This window comes from Mauremys reevesii, linkage group 20, assembly GCF_016161935.1.
Source record: "Mauremys reevesii isolate NIE-2019 linkage group 20, ASM1616193v1, whole genome shotgun sequence".
NCBI lineage: Eukaryota > Metazoa > Chordata > Testudines > Geoemydidae > Mauremys > Mauremys reevesii.
Genome location: NC_052642.1, coordinates 22917699 through 22938181, shown reverse-complemented (window position 1 = coordinate 22938181; position 20483 = coordinate 22917699). Strand labels below are relative to the sequence as shown.

The 20483-nt window shown below is 52.0% G+C and overlaps 1 protein-coding gene across 17 annotated transcripts in view; it reads right to left on the bottom strand.

Moving 5' to 3' along the window:
• The window catches only part of MYO18A (myosin XVIIIA), a 129394-nt gene that overhangs the window by 94702 nt on the left and 14209 nt on the right, over positions 1-20483 (bottom strand). For 16 of the 17 annotated variants that reach the window (XM_039508192.1, XM_039508191.1, XM_039508190.1 and 13 more), the window contains one exon: positions 17905-19011. In XM_039508192.1, coding sequence (XP_039364126.1) covers positions 17905-18918 — 1014 coding nt within the window. In that variant the 5' untranslated portion in view covers positions 18919-19011. Of the gene's footprint in view, positions 1-12855; positions 13007-17904; positions 19012-20483 lie in introns of those variants that run through there. The other variant, XM_039508203.1, reaches the window with a different exon arrangement.

Sequence of the window (20483 nt, the reverse complement as noted above, 5' to 3'; positions counted from 1 at the left end):
AAGGAATTTTCCTCCAGGGCAGATTGGCAGAGGCCCTGGGGGTTTTCCGCCTTTCTCTGCAGCGTGGGGCATGGGTCACTTGCTGGAGGATTCTCTGCACCTTGAAATGTTTAAACTACGATTTGAGGACTTCAATAGCTCAGACACGGGTTAGGGGTTTGATACAGGAGTGGGTGGGTGAGATTCTGGGGCCTGCGTTGTGCAGGAGGTCAGACTAGACGATCATAATGGTCCCTTCTAACCTTAAAGTCTATGACCCTATGAACTCCCTTCTCAGCGCAGGCAGGAGGGGCACCAAGGTAACAGACTAGCAGGCTGGGGGGTGGGAGGGGGAGAGGCATTGCCAGAGAGCCTGTGTGCTCCCCTACGGCCCAGACGCCTCTCTGAACTGCTCAAGTCCATATGCCAGGCTGGCAGTCCTGTAGGAACAGGCACCCACAGGAGGGGTCAGAGCCTGCAGAGGGGCCTTTTGGGGACGTTTAACCCTTCTGCTTCCTGGAAACGGGAGCGAAACACAATTAACATTGCCCCTTTCTGACCCAAGCGGCGAGTCAGAGTCTGGGGCTCAGGGGCCCTTCCAGCTGGGAGCAGGATTTGGTGGTCGTCAGGTATTGCTCAGAGACAGACAGTTTTGCTTATTTACAAGGAACGTACCAAGTCCGGTCCCTCTGTAGGGAAGATCAAAGAGCAGGACAGAGCTTCCTTTGCTCACAGCACCCAGAGTGCTCTGTTCAACCTGTGCCCCAACCCAGGTTTCTCCAGGGATGACGCTGAACTTTCCAGCTGCCCAGAGGGTTCCGAGCCGCAGCTCCTGCCCAAGCCACAACCTCAGAGCGCTGTCTCCACAGCTATTTTGAGAGCCCTGGTGCAACCCCCGCTAGGCAAGCCTGTCAACCCGGTGCTGTGTAGACATTTCCCGTGTGGCCCCTCAAGTGCCTCCTAACCATGTCAGTGAAGGGTGTGTTCACATGTCCATGTCGATGAGGTGTGAACCCCACCCATAACAAGGCTGAATCCAGCTCATCACAAGACAGTCACCCAGCTTTCCCAACCCTCCGAAGACTCCGCTGGCGGCCCGGGAGAAGGGTCCAGTGGGGTGTGATTGTAGCTGAGCCGCAGCAGATACCCCAAACTTTCAGCCCTAGGTGCCAGGCATTGCCAGCTCTCCCGCTCAGCTGGACTAGGAGAGTCACTGGTGCCATGCAGCGCCCTGCTTTATAGAGCTAGGAAACCTCAGGAGCACCCGCAATGCCAGAACAGCACTGGGGTGCAAGGCCAGCTCCCGCCCCTTGGGCCTTTCACAAAGGAGGCAGCCTCAGCGCTGGGGGGCCTCTATTTACAGCGTGAAATGAACATACCCACACCCGACACAGCCGTGCGGGGGCACTACGGGCCCTGCCTGGTATTATGGCATCTCTCAGAAACCACAAGCATCTGAGGGAACAACTGTTCAGGTCTGTAAAATATTCCCTCTTCCAACATTGCTCCTGCCCGGCTGTCACTTCCCAGAAGAAACACAAGACTTCATACCAAAAGGAAGTGGGCTCCAGGTGGGGCTGGCCACACGGCCACGTGTGCTCAGGGAGTGCCCAGGATCAACGCTTACAGAGACCCTACGCAGCTCACCTCTCAGACACCCCACAACTGACCAGCTGCTGCCACGAATGCCAAGCGCCGGAACTTAACCATAACCCTTCAACAGCATTGTGAAGGAGGGGCCTGAGAGGCCCGTGGCATCCCGCTCCGCACAGAGGCATGCTTCCCCACTGCAAAACAGGGAGGTTTCTAAAGCAATGGCCAAAATATGTATATCATTTCCTGTTTCCAAAAAATGGATCATTTTTATTTAAATTAAGAACAGAAACATTCCTTGCAGCTTTGCGGGGCCTTGGGGAGAGCACGGGCCTCTCTGCAGCAGGTCTGCACCTTGAGCGGCTCCAGCGGAGCATTCAGACATGAGCGGCTGTCACAGAGTCCCTGGGCGATGCTCTGGAACGGCTCCCCACAAAGCCAGGCAGGACTCTGGGGAGCCTCCTCTCCCTTGGAGCAGCCTGTCTGCAGGGCAAGAAGCTCCCACGGCTTCACCTCCTGGGTCTCTCCTTGGAGCATTCAGCATCCTCTGCCCCTCCATGCGCTTCCCACAGCGAGCCCGCCCAGGCAGGGTCCTGGGGAAGCCAGAGGGTCCTGCACCCCCACTGCGCAGTCAGACGTGACTCTCAGCCAGCCAGTAACACAGAGGTTTATTTGATGACAGGAACATGGTCTAAAACAGAGCTTGCAGGAACAGAGAACGGGACCCCTCAGCTGGGTCCATTCTGGGGCCCAGCGAGCCAGACACCCCCGTCTGCCCTCACTTCCCGTCCCCAGCCAGCTCCCACTTCCCATCTTCCCTCCAGCCCCTCCTTTCTGGCCTTTCTCCTCCCTTGGTGTTCATACCTCAACTGCTAGAAGAGGGCCTCACTCTCCCTGACTGAACTAACCTCGTTATCTCCAGACTGATTCTTGCCTGCATATTTATACCTGCCTCTGGAAATTTCCATTACATGCATCTGACGAAGTGGGTTTTCACCCACGAAAGCTCATGCTGCAATACGTCTGTTAGTCTGTAAGGTGCCACAGGACTCTCTGTTGCTTTTCTGGCCTTTGTCTCTTTCCCAAGCCAGGAGGTCACCTGATCTCTTTGTTCTCCCACACCTTTAGCATCCCCTTGCAGGGGGAAGGGTCCCAGCCATTTGTTGCCAGGAGACAGAATGTCGGCCATTTATGCACACTGGAGACTTAAGAAATGCATAGGGGAAACTGAGGCCCCCACACAGTATTCAGAGGAAACATTAAGAACAGTCCCACTTCCTCACAGCGGCGCTCTGGGGTTTCTCCCTGGAGAGCGTCACAGAGCCGCCCCTGCTCAGGGCTGCAACAAGCCAGCAATGTTTCACCGCAAACAGACATTTCGTGATCAGGCTGAACACGCTCAGCTTCACCCTGATTTCACAAGAGCCACTCCACTCACTCTCCACTCCAGAGGCAAAATCCTCTCCCCAGCACAGTGTCTTTCTCAAAAGCAGCAAAGGCACAAGCTTTACTGGAGCAGGGTCCTTAGTGCGAGAAGGTAACCCAGCCTCCACACCCCGATCGCTTCATTCCTGTAAGGTGTCATAGCTACCAACACACTTAGTGCAGGCACAGCCCTCGTGTCCCATGCAGGAACCCGTGAGCCAGTACTGCTTTGCGAGTCACCGGCTCTGTGCTCCCAATTACTTTGGCTTGCAGAGGATTATAACATTCACAGCACTGTCTACAGGGGGAGAGCTGCTACATCTTCTTTAGGCCAGAAACGCCTGAGTACCCAGATTTAAAGGGGCTCTTTACAGCAACTCCCCTCAAAAGCAGTTCTGCATGGCAAGTCCCACATGGAACCCCCCAATGTCTGGAGCAGAGGACAGGAGTGGGCCATCTACTTCCACCCTCCACCCTCCTGTGCAAGCAGGAGGGAGACTGAGGGCGTGGGACACTGCTCATGTGGAGCAGAGCACAGCAGGCAGACAGTGAAGCTTTCAGCAGTTCCCCCGTCTTCCTTTTCTGTCATTAAACTCAGCTATTCTGTACCCCAGCTATGGAAAGCCAATAATTAGCACAGGCTTGTACATATCCTATCTCCTCTTACATAGCCCCCGTCACCACAGCGTCTGAGCACATCTATCCTCCCAGCACCCCCGGAGTAAAGGAGTGCTATTAACCCCACATGGAGAACTGAGGCACAGAGAGGAAGAGACAGACTTGTCCAAGGTAACCTAGGGGGGAGGGGACTGAACCCAGCACCCCCAAGTCCCGCACCCTAACCCTGGACCCTCCTGCCTCTCCTATGGAGCTAGTCTACGGGTAACCATACCCTAACCCGTGCGCATTAGTGAATGATTGGGGTGCATGCGCTGGGAACTAACTAGGCCAGAATTCTGACGGCTGCTCATTAGCGTCAGGTTTGCTCTGCAGAAGTGTTCAGCACCCCCTGGAGCTCACTGCATGTTGATATTTCCACCGTTAGGGAACCCACTCCCTGTCTCACGCATGGCATCTTTCAGCTGTCCTGAGCTTTCATGTGCAGACTGTGTGTGTCACAGGGAACGCGGCAGCAACAACCAACCCTGCTGCTAACAAGCTGTCTCCCGAAGGATCACGACATTCTGTTACTGCACTCACTCAGAAGAGCCCACAGAGCGAAGGAGGCCCCAGACCCCTGCTGCCAGGTCCCTCAGGGCCCGGTGCTGAGCCTCACCCGCTCTCACAGCTCCAGCTCCCACCCACCCCGAGCTTTGCCCCTCTGTTCAGTCCCACACACCTGACATCTCCTCATAGAATCACAGAATATCAGGGTTGGAACATCTAGTCCAACCCCCTGAATACCCAAACCCCAAATTCCTCAGCCCAGCTGGAAGCACCATCATCCTGCCAGCGCCTCCTCCCCAACTCCGCTCTCCCCTTCCCTCCTCACACACAGTCACTAAATTCCACCTCCTCTTCCTCCAGAACATCGCCCCAGACCCCTCCCCTAGGCCATGCGACTCCCTCCCCTAGGCCATGCGACTCCCTCCCCTAGGCCATGCACCTTTATTTACCTAGGAGACCTGTGAGTGTCCTAAACTGACTGCCACACACCCCTGTATTTAGGGAAATCCATCAGGACGGCCACTGAAGACAGCCTGCAGCTTCCCCCTTCTGGAAAAGGGCCACCCCACCACGCCCAGGGAGAGATTTCCGCTTTCTGGAAGGAGAACAAAGAATAATAGACCCAGCAGAGTCTTCCAAGGGACCCTGGAAGCTCACCCACCACAAACACTGGGGCCGGGGGAGTTCCTCCTTGTTCTCCTCTCAGCCCTTAACACTGAAGGTTGGCCTTCCACAGGACAGGTCTGTCGCAGCCAGCGGGACCCACCAAAACATGGAAGTCAGTAACCAACAAAGGGTAAGCGTCAAAGCACAGTGTCAGCCCACCATTGAGGAATGCCATATGCCCAGTCTATAAATGTATCAGAAGGATAAATACTAGGGAGGGAGAGGAATTATTTAAGCTCAGTACCAATGTGGACACAAGAACAATTGGATATAAACTGGCTATCAGGAAGTTTAGACTTGAAATTAGACGAAGGTTTCTAACCATCAGAGGAGTGAAGCTCTGGAACAGCCTTCCAAGGGGAGCAGTGGAGGCAAAAGACATATCTGGCTTCAAGACTAAGCTTGATAAGTTTATGGAGGGGATGGTATAATGGGGTAGCCTAATTTTGGCAATTAATTGATCTTTGATTATTAGCAGTAAATATGCCCAATGGCCTCTGATGGGATGTTAGATGGGTTGGGATCTGAGTTACTACAGAGAATTCTTTCCTGGGTGCTGGCTGGTGAGTCTTGCCCACACGCTCAGGGTTTAGCTGATCGCCATATTCAGGGTCGGGAAGGAATTTTCCTCCAGGGCAGATCGGCAGACGCCTTGGGGGTTTTCCACCTTCCTCTGCAGCGTGGGGCACGGGTCACTTGCTGGAGGATTCTCTGCACCTTGAAGTGTTTAAACCACGATTTGAGGACTTCAATAGCTCAGACTAGGTGTGACGAAGTGGGACGGTTCTTAATGTTTCCTCTGAATGCTGCAGGGGTGCCTCAGTTTCCCCTATGCATTTCTTAAGTCTCTAGGTGGTGGGATAAAGGGGCGTAATTGTTGCAGAGCAAAGGGTCGGTGCACGTAAATGGCCGACACTCTGTCTCCACATGAGTGGGTGGGTGAGATTCTGTGGCCTGTGTTGGGCAGGAGGTCAGACTAGATCAGTGGTCCCCGCCATGGCGCCCGCCGGGGCATTTATGTGTGCCCGCCTAGTGCCCAGCAGGGGCGAGAAGCTGCGGCCCCGCGCCTGATGGGGACAGAGAACTCAGGCTGCAGGCACCGGTGCTCTCTGTCCCTGGTGCTCTCTGTCCCTGGCAGGCGCGGGGCTGCAGCTTTTCTCCGGCTTCTCCGGGACTGCAGGCGCCAGCGTTCTCTGTCCCTGGCGGGCGTGGGGCTGTGGCTTCTCTTCGGCTTCTCCGGGGCTGCAGGCTGTGGGCACCGGTATTCTCTGTCCCCAGCAGGCGCGGAGCCGCAGCTTAAGCCAGAGAGAAGCTGCAGCCCCATGCCTGCCGGGGACAGAGAACTCCGGGCTGCAGGCTGCGGGCGCCAGCGTTCTCTGTCCCTGGCAGGTGCGGGGCTGCGGCTTCGAAGCCGGAGAGAAGCTGCAGCCCCGCCCCTGCCGGGGACAGAGAACTCCAGGGCTGCAGGCTTCATTCTATGTTAAAGTAAGAATAATAAATATATTTGAGCCAGCAGTTCAACAATGTTTTACTTTTTTAAAATAAATAAGATGAAAACTGTTTATGATATTTATTTTGTAAAATATTTTGTAGATAAAAAAGAGCAAATTCACATGGTAAGATGAACGAGTAATTGCCGAATAATTTAATTAATACCTTTTACATGTAAAATTACCCTTATCTTATGGATTCATATATTATGTAATATTAAATATGATGTTTTTTGTATTATTTAATGTACAAACAGAAAATAAGCCTTGAAAAATTGTTGCCGCCCGCCACACTCCCAAAAACATGATTATGCTACTGGCCACAAAAAGGTTGGGGACCACTGGGCTAGATGATCATGATGGTCCCCTCTGACCTTGAAGTCTATGACTCTATGACAGCCTGTCTGTTCCTGGGAGATCCTGCAGGCAGTCCTGAACAGCCGAGCATAGTTCAGAGCTGAACCCCGATGCCCATCTCACTGCGGGGCGTGAAGGAGAGCGGGGAATCCATCACTTCATCTGGGTGAAACATTCTGAGCGGGTGGGGTGATGAATACGACGTAATCCAGGGAAAACCCCTCCCTCTGCTGTCCCCATTATAAGGGGGGTGGGGGAATATCTTTCATTGGACCAGCTTCTGCTGTTTTGAGAGACAAGCTTTCAAGCTACACACAGAGCTCTTCTGCAGGGCTGGGAAATGTGCTCAGAGTCTCTCAGCTAAATACAAGGTGCACAAATCGTTTAGCATAAGTAGCAACACCCTGGCTACATTTCCCAGGCCTGCAGAAGAGCTCTGTGTAGCTGGAAGGCTCATCTTGTACACCAGCAGAAGCAGGTCCAAGGAGAGATATTCCCTCACCTCTGTCTCTCTCTATCCTGGTACTGACATGCCTACCACACCCCCCAGCTCAAGAAACAGGCCCGTAGAAGCAGGAATTGGGAATGGAGAATGGAGTCCCCCAAAGCACTTTCACACACTTGTGATTGCCATGGAAGCTAGGGATGCAGCAAGGAGCTCTGAAACTCCACCTCTCTCCTCCCACTTCCAGGCCCAGAGTATCAAACCCCCCGCATGCTCCCACGCTACAGCCAGGGGTCCTTACACCACTAGTTCTCTCCAGTGCTCCAGGCAAATCACCCTAACCCTAACCCCAGATACTCTCCCGTTGCTCCCCAGTTCCCACATGGCACTGGCTCTCCCATTTCTTGGGCATGCCTTCCAGCCCCTTAAGAGTGCAGAGCTGGGCCCCTGCTCCAGAAGCTCTCTGGTGAGACACTCCACGCTCCTGATAACTGGGTGAAATCAGGCGTTCAAACAAACAGGTGCCATGAGACCCTCGCTGCCCAAAGGACATCCATGGAGCTCTCCCAGCATAAGCAGTCACCTTCACCGTCTCGGCTTCCTCAGCCGAAGAACCAACGAGATCCATTCCAAGGGTTTATTTGGGGCACCAGCCATGGATTCCGAGCTCTCCTCTCTCACGCGGGCAGGAGAGATCCCAGCCCATCACAGGGCTGCTCAGACCCAGCCAACAAAGCCAGTTAAAAACAGCAGCTGTGACACTGTATTCTGGTGACTATTAATCAACGAACCTGCACAAAACAAGGGCTTCCGCCCTCTCCGGAGGCGGACACACATTCCAAACTACAAAGGGAATGAAAACCTCAGACCTAAGCTGCCATCACTCTCAACAGAAACAGCAACAAAGAGTTATGAAAACACCAGAGTTACAAACTGACCAGTCAACCACGCACCTAATTTGGAACCACAAGTACGCAATCAGGCAGCAGCAGAGACAAAAATAAAAGCAAATATAGTACAGTACTGTGCTAAACGCAAATAAAGGGAAAGTTTAAAAAAGATTTAACAAGGTAAGGAAACTGTTTCTGTGCTTGTTTCGTTTACATTAAGATGCTTAAAAGTGGCATTTTTCTTCTGCATAGTAAAGGAAAATAGAAAGGAGCAGAAACTCTGGCAAATGAAGTGTACAAATATAATTAGGAGGCCAAAAACAAATTTGAGGAACAGCCAGCTAAAGACTAAAAAGTAATAGTAAAAAACATTTTTAAGTACATTAGAAGCCAGCTAAACAACCAGTGGGGCCACTGGACAATGGAGGTGCTAGAGGAGCACTCAAGGATGATAAGGCCATTGCGGAGAAACTAAATGAATTTTTTGCATCGGCCTTTGCGGATGAGGATGTGAGGGAGATTCCCAAACCTGAGCCATTCTTTTTAGGTGACAAATCTGAGGAACTGTCCCAGATTGAGGTGTCAGTAGAGGAGGTTTTGGAACAAATTGATAAACTAAACAGTAATAAGTCACCAGGACCAGATGATATCAGCCAAGAGTTCTGAAGGAACTCAAATGTGAAACTGCAGAACTACTAACTGTAGTTTGTAACCTAGCATTTAAATCAGCTTCTGTACCACAGGACTGGATGATAGCTAATGTGACACCAATTTTTAAAAAGGGCTCCAGAGGTGATCCCGACAATTACAGGCCAGTAGGCCTGACGTCAGTACCAGGCAAACTGGTTGAAACTCTAGTCAAGAATAAAATCGTCAGGCACGTACATGAACATAAATTATAAAGGGAAATCATCCCTCACCAATCTACAAGAATTCTTTGAGAGGGTCAACGGACAAGGGGGGTCCAGTGGATATAGTGTATTTAGACTTTCAGAAAGCCTTTCACAAGGGCCCTCACCAAAAGCTCTTAAGCAAAGTAAACTGTCATGGGATAAGAGGGAAGATCCTCACATGGATTGGTAACTGGTTACAAGACGGGAAAAAAGGGTAAGAATAAATGGTCAGTTTTCAGAATGGAGAGAGGTAAATAGTGGTGTCCCCCAGGGGTCTGTACTGGGCCCAGTTCTATTCAACATATTCATAAATGATCTGGGAAAAGGGGTAAACAGAGAGGTGGCAAAATTTGCAGATGATACAAAACGACTCAAGATAGTTAAGTCCCAGGCAGACTGCGAAGAGCTACAAATAGATCTCACAAAACTTGGGTGACGGGGCAACAAAATGGCAGATGAAATTCAATGTTAATAAATGCAAAGTAATAAACATTGGAAAACATCATCCCAACTATACATATAAAATGATGGGTCTAATTTAGCTGTTACCACTCAAGAAAGAGATCTTGGAGTCATTGTGAATAGTTCTCTGAAAACATCCACTCAATGTGCAGCGGCAGTCAAAAAAGCAAACAGAATGTTGGGAATCCTTAAGAAAGGGACAGATAAGAAGACAGAAAATATCATATTGCCTCTATATAAATCCATGGTACGCCCACATCTTGAATACTAAATGCAGATGTGGTCGCCCCATCTCACAAAAGATATATTGGAATTGGAAAAGGTCCAGAAAAGGGCAACAAAAATGATTAGGGATATAGAATGGCTGCCATACGAGGAGAGATTAATAAAACTGGGACTTTTCAGCCTGGAAAAGAGATGACTACGGAGAGATATGATAGAGGTCTATGAAATCATGACTGGTATGGAGAAAGCAAATAAGGAAGTGTTATTTACTCCTCATAACATGAGAACTAGGGGTCACCAAATGAAATTAATAAGCAGCAGGTTTAAAGAAACATAAGGAAGTATTTCTTCACACAAAGCACAGTCAACCTGTGGAACTCCTTGCCAGAGTATGCTGTGAAGGCCAAGACTATAAGAGGGTTCAAAAAAGAACTAGATCAGTTCATGGAGGATAGGTCCATCAATGGCTATTAGCCAGGATGGGCAGGGGTGGTGTCCATAGCCTCTGTTTGCCAGAAGCTGGGAATGGGCAACAGAGGATGGCTCACTTGATGATTCCCTGTTCTGTTCATTCCCTCTGGGGCACCTGGCATTGGCCACTGTCAGTAGACAGGATACTGGGCTAGATGGACCTTTGGTCTGACCCAGTATGGCTGCTCTTATGTAAAGCTTCAAAGCTGTATTAAGTCAATGTTCAGTAGTTAACTTTTGAAAGACCAACCATAACGTTTTGTTCAGAGTTACCAATGTTGCAAGAGACTTCTGGCCCATGCACCTGCTCTCTCCTGGTTCCTCTGCAGCTTTGGGTGGCTTCCCTGGGTTCAGGGTCACATTCAACTGGCTGCATGTTCAGTTTGCATTTCACTCTGCCCTGCCATTTATAGCAGCAAGGGGCTTTGGGGTCCTGTGATATTCAAAGCGCCGTCTAAACCTACGTTCTCATTAACACTGGACTGACCCTCTGCCTGGGTCTCTCCCTCCCGTCACTGGCCTGAGGCGCAAGTCATTTCAGACCCCGAGGCACACCAGCCATGCGCTGGGCTCGCGGCAGATGAAACACTAACAATGTAACCACACTGCCTAGGAACAAACATCCTGACAGCAAACCAGCAGCCGGGGAATTTGGTGAAGCCTCCGAGTTATTTCACCCTTTCTTGGGACTGGTCACGGGGAAAGGGTTTGCCAAGACAGGAACAGGACATACTTCAGAGACTAGCGATGCCAACTACGGGCTGTTCTCCCTCGAGGTGCGCCACGTACATGATCCAACCAGCCAGCGAGGTCTCTGGCAGCTCTAGGGCTAAAGGAAAGCACATGAGATGCAGGTATGTCAAAGAGGCAGCACAAGCCAGTAGCACCAGGGCTCTGAGCTCTGTTCCCAGCTTTGCTGCAGACTGGTTGTGCAGCCTTGGGCAAGTCTGTGCCTCAGTTTCCCCATCTGTACATCGGGATACCACCACAGCTTCCTCTTGAAAGCACTGTGTGCTTAGGGATGTGAGGTGCTGTAACGAGCTAAGTATTGACAACAGCTGAGGATTAAAAGGTCTCCATACACAATGCACCCCAGTCTTCCAACTAGCTACACTCGGCCCACTAACCACTACACTACAGTTCACACAGGAGAGCCTCCTCCTGCTGTCATGGAATCAATACCACACAGAGATGGCCAGGGTGATGGACTAACACTTTTCTTTCCAACACAGGGCAGGTTCCCCAAGGACACATCTCAGTGCTCTCTGTTCACTCAAAGTCACGGGACGATCCTTAGCTGCGAAGACTGACACTGTGAAACAGTCTTGTGTCCTCCTGCTCAGTTCTACCCCCTTCCTCCCACATCATTTGGAGACAATATGGGCTTGTTCTCTTCTCTTTCGCCAGCCCTCCAGGAGTTGGATGGTGATGCTGTGTTCTTGTAAGGCTGTTCTCGCTGCTGTGTGACACTGTAGCCACACTGGTGAGCAAGGGGTGCCGGCATCACTTGATCGTAAGGATAAATGCAGAAGGGAAACATTTGGTTTGAAGAACTGGAAAGAATTGTTTCAGCTTTGCAATACATAAGGAAGAAAGAACAGGATCCTTGTGGCACCTTAGAGACTAACACATTTATTTGAGCATAAGCTTTCATGGGCTACAGCCCATTTCATCAGGTGCATGTAGTGGAAAATACAGTAGGAAGATATATACACAGAGAATATGAAACAATGGGTGTTCCCATACACACTATAAGGAGAGTGATCATTAAGGTGTGTATATAGTGTGTATGGGAACACCCATTCCACGACACAGACAAGCCACAGCAGCATACGGAAGAGCAGGGATTGCTCCTGCCAGCAATGAGTAGGTCAAATCTGCTCATCTACCCTACAAACCCTCCTCTCAGGACATCGCCAGCAAAGTGTCATCAGCACAGAAGGCAGCTATCCACAGCGCAGCAACCTGCTCCCCAAGACACACGCTACATCAGCATCATCACCCATCCTGACGTTGCCTCTTCCATAATCAAACATGCATCTCTGCCTACAATGATTTGAAAGATTCCAATCAGCTTTCTTACGATTCTGAGAAGAGGTCAACATACCGAGGAGACAGCTGGGGGGCAGGGGAGAGGTGTCCGCAACCATCAGAACTTTCCTGCAGCCTAAATACACAGGTGCCACAGGACAGGAGGGAAAGGAAGCTAGACTCAGTCAGGGGAACTGCAGGCACACGGGGGTACATGCTACTGGCTTCTCAACAACTGCAGCTCCAGCTGCTCTGACTGTACCTGAGTCTCTCTTTATTTTCCAATTCAGCATAACTCTAGCAAAATCAGTCTGAGTGCCTGGGCTGGTCTCCACAGGCTGACCAGGAGGCTTCTGCAAGCATCACATTCAGCCAATACCTGCCAAACACCACAACTGTATCACAACGTGCACTACAGCACAACCAGCAACACAAGCAATGAGGTCCAAGCTCAGTAGTCACTCGGGGTGGAATTCACCTCTCTGTGCACAGGGCCAGCACAACGCCTATGCTCCACCGGGCCTAGCTAGCAATGCTCTGAGGCCTGAAGTAGGATCCGAGTAGTAGTCAGGCCTTGTGCTGACCCTCACTCCCTAAATCGGCCCATTGGGGCAGTCCCCATAGGCTGTAGCTTAATGCACCAAATTCTGCACTGCCTCCTAGGCCCCAGGTGGAGGTGCTGCCTTAACTCAGAATCTCTGCTTGTATGTCAGCCATGAAGTACACTGTTAAAGCTCTCAGACAAGCATAAATCCATCCACCTGAATGCCAGAGGGTCTGGCTGGATCCATCTGCTAAGCAAAGCTGTGTGTGTTAAACCAGGGCCTTGCTGCTTCCCATCTCCTCTTCTCTGCCTACTTGATCCTGCAGCGAAGGGATGGCATTTCATTCGCACCCACTGCAGCAGGCTCTCCGGTCTCAAACGTTAGCTAAGACTCTGCTGTAGGATGAAGCAGAAGAAATCAAGTTGGGGGGTGGAGGCAAGTTCTAATTCAGAACACAAATATCTGCCAAGTGGTTGCACAGAACGTGCCTGGCCCAGGCAGCTGATACTTGCATGTCCCATTGTGCTGACTCCGTGAGAAGGGCTGCCTGCAGTTAGTTTATCGCTTGTGGGAAGGAATATCTCCATTTTTGAAAAAGGGGGGAGTGGAGGAGGGGTTAGTTGGTTGTTAATTATTCCAGAGCTAAGTACCAAAAAGCTATGCTTACTGTAGGGCCTACCCAATCAAAGCAACAGGCACTACAAGAGTGTACACAGTACATGCTCCCAGAGCTTCCCTGCTGCCATCTCTTACGAGGCCCAGGTTACACTGCTGACACCTGTTCTCATTCAACTAAGGAGTGATTCTGAACAGATTTAGCTAAATTGGAGCAATTTTGTGTGTGGACATTCTGATTTAAACCTGGCTGATAATGGTTGCAAGCTAACTCACCACAACCCGTTTTAAACCAACGAAAGGGTCTGCACCAGTGTAACTGCTCTTGCTCAGTATGGATATAGACAAGCCGTGCAGAACAAATGGCAGCAAGTGCATCCTGGAGCCTTCCCGCCAGGTGACACATGGGTCTCCACCAGGGATGCCCATAAGCTGCCATTCTGCATTGAAGGCACTGCCTGTGCCTCATGATATCACCCGCTGCACGCAGACCTTTGGCTCACCCTTTGGATCCTGAAGCCATTTTATTCCCCTGGTAAGGCAAAGACCCCAGCAAAACACCAGTGCAAAACGAAAGGCAAGGGCCTTTGCTGCTATTTGCTGAGAGGATGATTTGCATTAGAGAGAGCTCCCAGTCTGACAAGACACAGCAGGTCTCCTGCAGCCCAGATCTCCCCCCAAAGCTGGTCTGAAAACCACCAGGACAAGAGTAACATTGGGAGCCCAGGCCACTTCCACATGAGCTGAGGGTCAGGTACTGAGAAGTGCATGCACGGCCCAGAGACCGGCTGCCTTTCCTCCCCACTCTAACTCGGTACCAGGCAAACATAGCCGTTTGGCTTTTACTTGGAGAGCTTCCTTGAACACACTCTCCACTGAAAGAGACTTCTTAGATTTTGTCGGTTTCTATTATGCTGCACATTTCCTTAGGACTTCCTACTCGTTTCTGCACCATAAACATCTGGCAGGTCGTTTAGCAGCTGATCCTACACTGCTGGCTGCATGCTTTACAATACGCATCCCTTTGGCAGAAGCCTGAAACAAGGCCAATCTTTTATTCTTTTTAGATGTAAAGGGTATTCTTGTACAGGCAGCTGGAGGTAAAATGCAAGTACATCTCTCCGTGTCAGAGGCTGGCTTAACTCTTCAGGGTCCTCACATTCTGGGGAGCTTTGCCCAAACTTAAAATGACCCTGTCAGAATGAAAAGCTGTTAGTCAACAAGCCAATTTAGAGTGTAGCTGGGTGGCCACTGTACCAGGAAGCAGGATACGGGCCACCGAGCCATCACATTACCGTCTACACAGCACCACAGTGCACTTGGTACATCACAAACGACGCATTGCGATTTATAAAACACACCTGTCCCACCCTGTGCTATACATACGACACTACTTCAATAATCCCCCCTTGGGAGACACCTCCATATACCCAGAGCGGCTCAACGTGGCTACGCTAAAGCACCCTTTCTGCAAGGCGGGACTATGGGGATGCCGCTGGCGGTGAGCAGCAAGGCTTATTTCCCTCTAGGATCGCACTACTATATGCAGAAACATTCCCCACTGAAACTACAGGAGACGCATCTAGACCTGGAGCCACCACACACACACGGCTCACAGCTGCAGAACACAGACTCTGAGCCAGGCGCCTGACGCTCCAGAACCTCAGCACCTGCCAAGCTCCCCGGCTCTCTGCAGCAGCAGACACGCTTCGGTTTGTTGTGTATCTCCTCCAACCCGGCTTCTGGAAACTCATTAGCACTTCCCTGTCCCACTAGCCTCATTCCACTCCCCTCCACTGCTCATGTGGACAGAGCAAAGCCAGACCCTGGAACGGGACTGTGCTGAGCAAAACCGGCCCTGCCCCACACTGCTAGCCCCTTCCTGGGTCGTTGAACCCCGACCCTCATGTAGCTTCCCACCAGGGATGCTGTTTGTTTTCTTTATACACGTCCCTCCCTGGGAACAATAAAACTAAACTAGTCAGCTTCACTTTTGTTCAAGTCAGTTCACACACAGGTTCTCATGCCCCAGCCCAGCCCCGCAATGCCAACACACTGGCAGGGGAAGGGTTAAATCCAACCAAGAACACTGTTTTCATTACACTCTAAACAGGAAAATGCCAGGATTTGATTTCATTTATTTATTTTTACACAAAGCTACACACTGGACCTAAACCACTAGATCATGTCCCTTTAAATAGCTTATCCTGTTTTCCAGGGCTAATTACCCAGGAGGCTCTCAGCTCGCCACGAACCAGCCACAGAGCACAGCCACTTTGGAAGCAGCACAGAAAGTTGTGGCAAAAATTAACCCTTTGCAGGTGGCATTTTCTATCAACCATGCCATAAGCGTTTGCTCCTCTTTATTAGGGATGTAAAAGGTTAACTGGTAAGCAATAGTCTTACCGGTTAACCTGCCTTAACTGTTAACCCCGGGTCGGCCGGCCGACCCTAGCCCCGCCGGCGGGATCGGCCCCAGCCACTTAATTGGTTAACTGCTTAAATGACAGATTTGTAATGGTTTAAATGGTTAATTTTTTTAGATGGTATTTACATGAAAGCCTGTCAGTATTTAGTATCTGGATTACCTGAGCCGCCAGAACAGCAAGTGAGCAATCTTTTCACTTTCCTTTAAACAGCAGCAACACACTTAGTTATCTGATATGTACAACAATCCACTCCCTTGTTCAAGGGATTCAAAGGCATTACAGAGCTGGGCTTTCCAAGACTGCTTCCTGCAACACAAAGTGCTACTGGAGCCTGCAGAGCTACCAGGAAAATTTACCGTTCTCCAGAAGAAACAAAAAATCTATTGGCCCCCATTCCACAAACCGAGAGTGTAGTGAAAAAACTAGGGATATTTTACTTGCTTCCCGCAGCGAGCGGGCAAGAGGCATTTTGCATGGTTGTGCTAGAAGGACACAACGTTTTCTTAAGGGCATGTTTACACTAGAAAATCTCATTTCAGTTTACACCTGCCCTGGCAATGTCAAACATGGCTTAGCACTCAGTGTAGACAAGGACTGTCCTGCTGAAAGTCATGTCACTGGTCGCAAACCACCTGAGGCGCAATGTTAACTATGACACATCTCTGCCCACACAATGAGTGAAACCTGGCTAGGCCCTGGCAGGTAGCAAAGCTAACAACTGTAGCCAGGGCGGCTCTGGTCCCATCTGACCAGCACCTTATATCCTCCCAGTCCTTCACACCACAGGCAAGGTATTTCCAAGGCCCGACTCCAACATGTAATAACTCCCCAGGGGGAAGAAGAGAGTTCAAACAGGTCAAGAGATCCAGATCTCAGCTACTGCAATGGATCCAAGTCTGGATCCTACTGGCCTGTGGGAATGAAGAACAGCCTTTAACGGAGGGAACCTCTGACCACATTCTCCAGTTCCCCTCCCCTGGCTCTCTGCATATGGAGCAGTGACAAGCACATCAGAGCATATGAGCTAAGGGCCTACATGTGTTATCACAGAGAAACTGGGTACGAACCCTGTGGTTCTATTACCCCACAATCCACATACAGCCTAGCAGCTGGCTCACTCCACAGGCCTGAATCAGGCCCCAGGAGCAGTCCAGGAGGTTACATTTATAATGCAGGCATAAGGAGCACCAAGAACAGTGTCTATATAGGGATCTACCCCAGGGAGCCCAGGCAGACCCTGCAGGCTGCTGTGATGACTTGCCAGGAGTCCAGGGCACCAAAGTCTGTGGAACACACAGCTGACCACAGAAGCTATTGTCAGTACGATAAAAAGAAATGCCTGCACGAGGTGCCAGCAGACACGCCAGGTCCACAAGGCTCTCTCCCACCAACAGCTGTGTCACAGAGTGGGGGGGAGACAAGGCCCTGCACCCTCGGCTTCCTGCAATTCACCATGACTCTCAGCCAGCCAGCAAAACAGAAGGTTTATTGGGGGTGAGGTCTGGGAGGCCAGAGCCTCATCTGGGCTCCCCTCCCTTTTCCCAGCCAGCTCCAAACTGAAACTCCCTCCAGCCGTCTCACTCAGCCTCCCCCCAGCTCCTTCCCCTGCCTTTGTCCAGTGTCCCAGGCAGAGGTGTCCACCTGGCCTCCAACCCCCGTCCTGGGTTCTCATGTCACGTGCTCAGGTATCCTCCCTCAAGGAAAGTCTGCCATCCCCAATGCAGCCAGTCCCAGCAAAACTCCCCTGCAACCTTCCCAGGCCAACACTCCCCACTCAGCATTCACAGAACACATTAAGAACAGCCCCACTTTGTCACAAGCTGCTCCGAGTTCTCTTTTCAAGGGGCACCCCTCAAACCTGTGAAGGGCGGCAGTGACTGGCCCAAACACACACATCCGCTCCCCAAAAATCTCCAGCAACACCAGGCGAAGCCTTTCAAGCTGCTATTACGTTAAATTGCCAAACCTGAGCCACGTTGGGGGCCGGACGCTGATACCATCTCCCAGAATCCACTGCTCCTCACTCCCTATTCCTTTCAGCTGGGAAGAGCTTAGGGCACTGCCCTCTCCCTAGTCACAAACCAGTGCCCATGTGCACCATCCCCCAACCTCAGAGCTGCCAGGGGAGCAGAGCTGGCTACCTCCAGGGCTGGTCAGCACTGCACGAACCAAAGAGACGGACACACTTTAGCAACGAGCGACAGCAATGGTGGCTACTCACATCCAAGGCCGCTCTGCGCAGCCCCTCGCTGCTCCTCAGCCAGCAGCGGCTCAGCTCGCTCAGCTCCAGGATGGGCTGCACTTTCAGCCGCACAGTCTCCCCTGACTGCCGGATCATCTCCACGATCTCGTCCCGAGATTTGTTCTCCACGTTCCGGCCGTTGATTTCCACCAGCCGGTCCCCCGGCACCAACCCCAATGCCAGGTCCTTGGTGCCAGCACCCGGCTCCGCAAAGTGCACCACCCGCCTGTACACCTGCCCGTCAGGGGCCCGGTCCAGCATGGTCGTGCGACGCAGAGAGAATCCAAAGTCACCAGTGTTACGCCGCTGCAGCTCCAGCTCCCGGGGAACAGGGGGCTGGGGCGGCACCACCACGGGCAGCCTCAGCTCAGCAGCAAACCTCTTGCTGACCACCTCGGGCACCCTGGCTCGCAGCGCCGATGATGAGGGGGCCCTCAGGTGGCCCACGGGTGCTCCCTGCTTGCTGAGCTGAGCCTCCAGCATGCGCACCTCCACCTGTGGGGAAGGGGCTGCAGAGTGCTCGGAGGGTGTGGAGGTCTCCGAAGCACTCTCGTCCCGGCTCTTCTGGGAGAAGGAGAACCTCTTGACAATCATTTGGGAGTTCTGCTTGGCCAGGGAGCCGAACTTGGCCGCCCGCTGCAGGACGGAGCCCTTGAAGTTGGTGTCGTCCACCTTGAGGTCATCACTGGAGCTGGCTGTGCTGAGATGGCCCGAGTCCAGGATCACGCTGCCCCGGTTGCTGTCTGAGTCTATGTCAGTGAGGTGCAGGTCTGAGCCACTGGCCACCTTGATGGGAATGGGGTTGGAGATCTCCAGCCGGGACTTGGACTCTCTCTTGGAGCTGCGGCTGAGGTTGAAAAAGCCCCTGCGCAGGCTCATCTCCTCCAGGCTCTTGAGCTCGGCTGCCGACATCCGCTCCTTTTTCTCCTTCTTTTCCTTCTTGTCCTTCCTCGACCCATCTTTGTCTTTGTCCTTTTTCTTCAAGTTAAACATGTTGGAAGGGCTCCAAAGGGCAGGAGGCCGCTGAGGGCTAGCGGCAGCTGCTCTACAGCTCTGGATCCTGCTGCCTTTCTGCTGGGTCTCCTGCTGCACAGGCAAAGAACAAAAAGAAAACATCTTGTTAGCCACAGGAGCTCACACAGCTGGCACCTCCCAACTCCCCAGCCTGGACCTATGGCCCAGCCCCCCAAACCCAGTCTCTGCTGCTCTCTGGCTCACACTGGCCACTCCCCACCAGGGCACATACCAGGCTATCGAGCCCGCAGCTCCTCTGATGGCAACAGGAGCTGCACACACGGGTCAAGGTGTGACGAAGTGGGACTGTTCTTAATGTTTCCTCTGAATACTGTAGGGGTGCCTCAGTTTCCCCTTCGCATTTCTTAAGTCTCTAGATGGTGGGATAAAGGCCAGTGTGCATAAATGGCCGACACTCTGTCTCCTGGCAACTAATGGCCGGGGAGGGGATGCTAAAGGTGGGGGAGAACAAAGAGATCAGGTGACCTCCTGGCCCGGGAAAGAGACAAAGGCCAGAAAGGAGGGGCTGGAGGGGGTTTTGAGTTGGGAGCTGGCTGGGAACGAGGAGTGAGTGCAGACATGGGTGTCTGGCTCGCTGCCCCCCAGAATGGACCCGGCCAAGGGGTCCTGATCTCTGTACCTACAAGCTCTGTTTTATATTGTGTTCCTGTCATCTAATAAACCTCTGTTTTACTGGCTGGCTGAGAGTCACGTCTGACTGCGAAGTGGGGGTGCAGGACCCTGTGGCTTCCCCAGGACCCCGCCTGGGTGGACTCGCTGTGGGAAGTGCATGGAGGGGCAGAGGATGCTGAATGCTCCAAGGTCAGACCCAGGAAGGTGAAACCATGTGAGCTTGCCCTGAAGTCAGTCTGCTCACAGAGAGGAGACTTCACCAGAGTCCTAACTGGCTTTGTAGGGAGCAGTTCCAGAGCATCGCCCGGGGACTCCGTGACACAAGGGCACAGGGCAGCCCACCTTTTCCTGTTGCATTTGAGATAGACGTGCCAGCGAAGCCATCCCAGGGATGGGATTCCAAACACCTCAATCCTAGGAGGCTGGTTCCCAGCCCAGCCTGGTGTTAAGCAAGCTACCGCAAGCGTTCCATGGGCTCTGCAAAGTGAGGGGATGGCTCACAGACAGCCGCAAGTGGACAAGGGCCCATGTCACAAGATACATTATTCACTCCCTATGGCCTGACCCTGGGAGGCAGCGAGCATCGGCATCTCCATTGGACTCAGGCCCCGATTAACAACCCCAACCGAGACGCCACTGGGATCAAACTCCCCTCACCCCAACAACAACTGGATGGAACAGCATTCCCACACACCACCCCTTGCCTCCCCGCCCCGGTGCACAGGCAGGGCTGAGGAGCACAGCTGGGAGAGGCAGAAAAAGCTCATCTCTATGGCTGTCAATCTAGCAGCTTTCAACAGCACTGAAGATTCTTCCCAGTAAGGAGAGGATGCAGGTGTCCTGCAGAGCTGTGTGTGCAGCCCACCCACCCACACTCCTCCTGGATGCCCGAACACAGCAAATGACCCTCT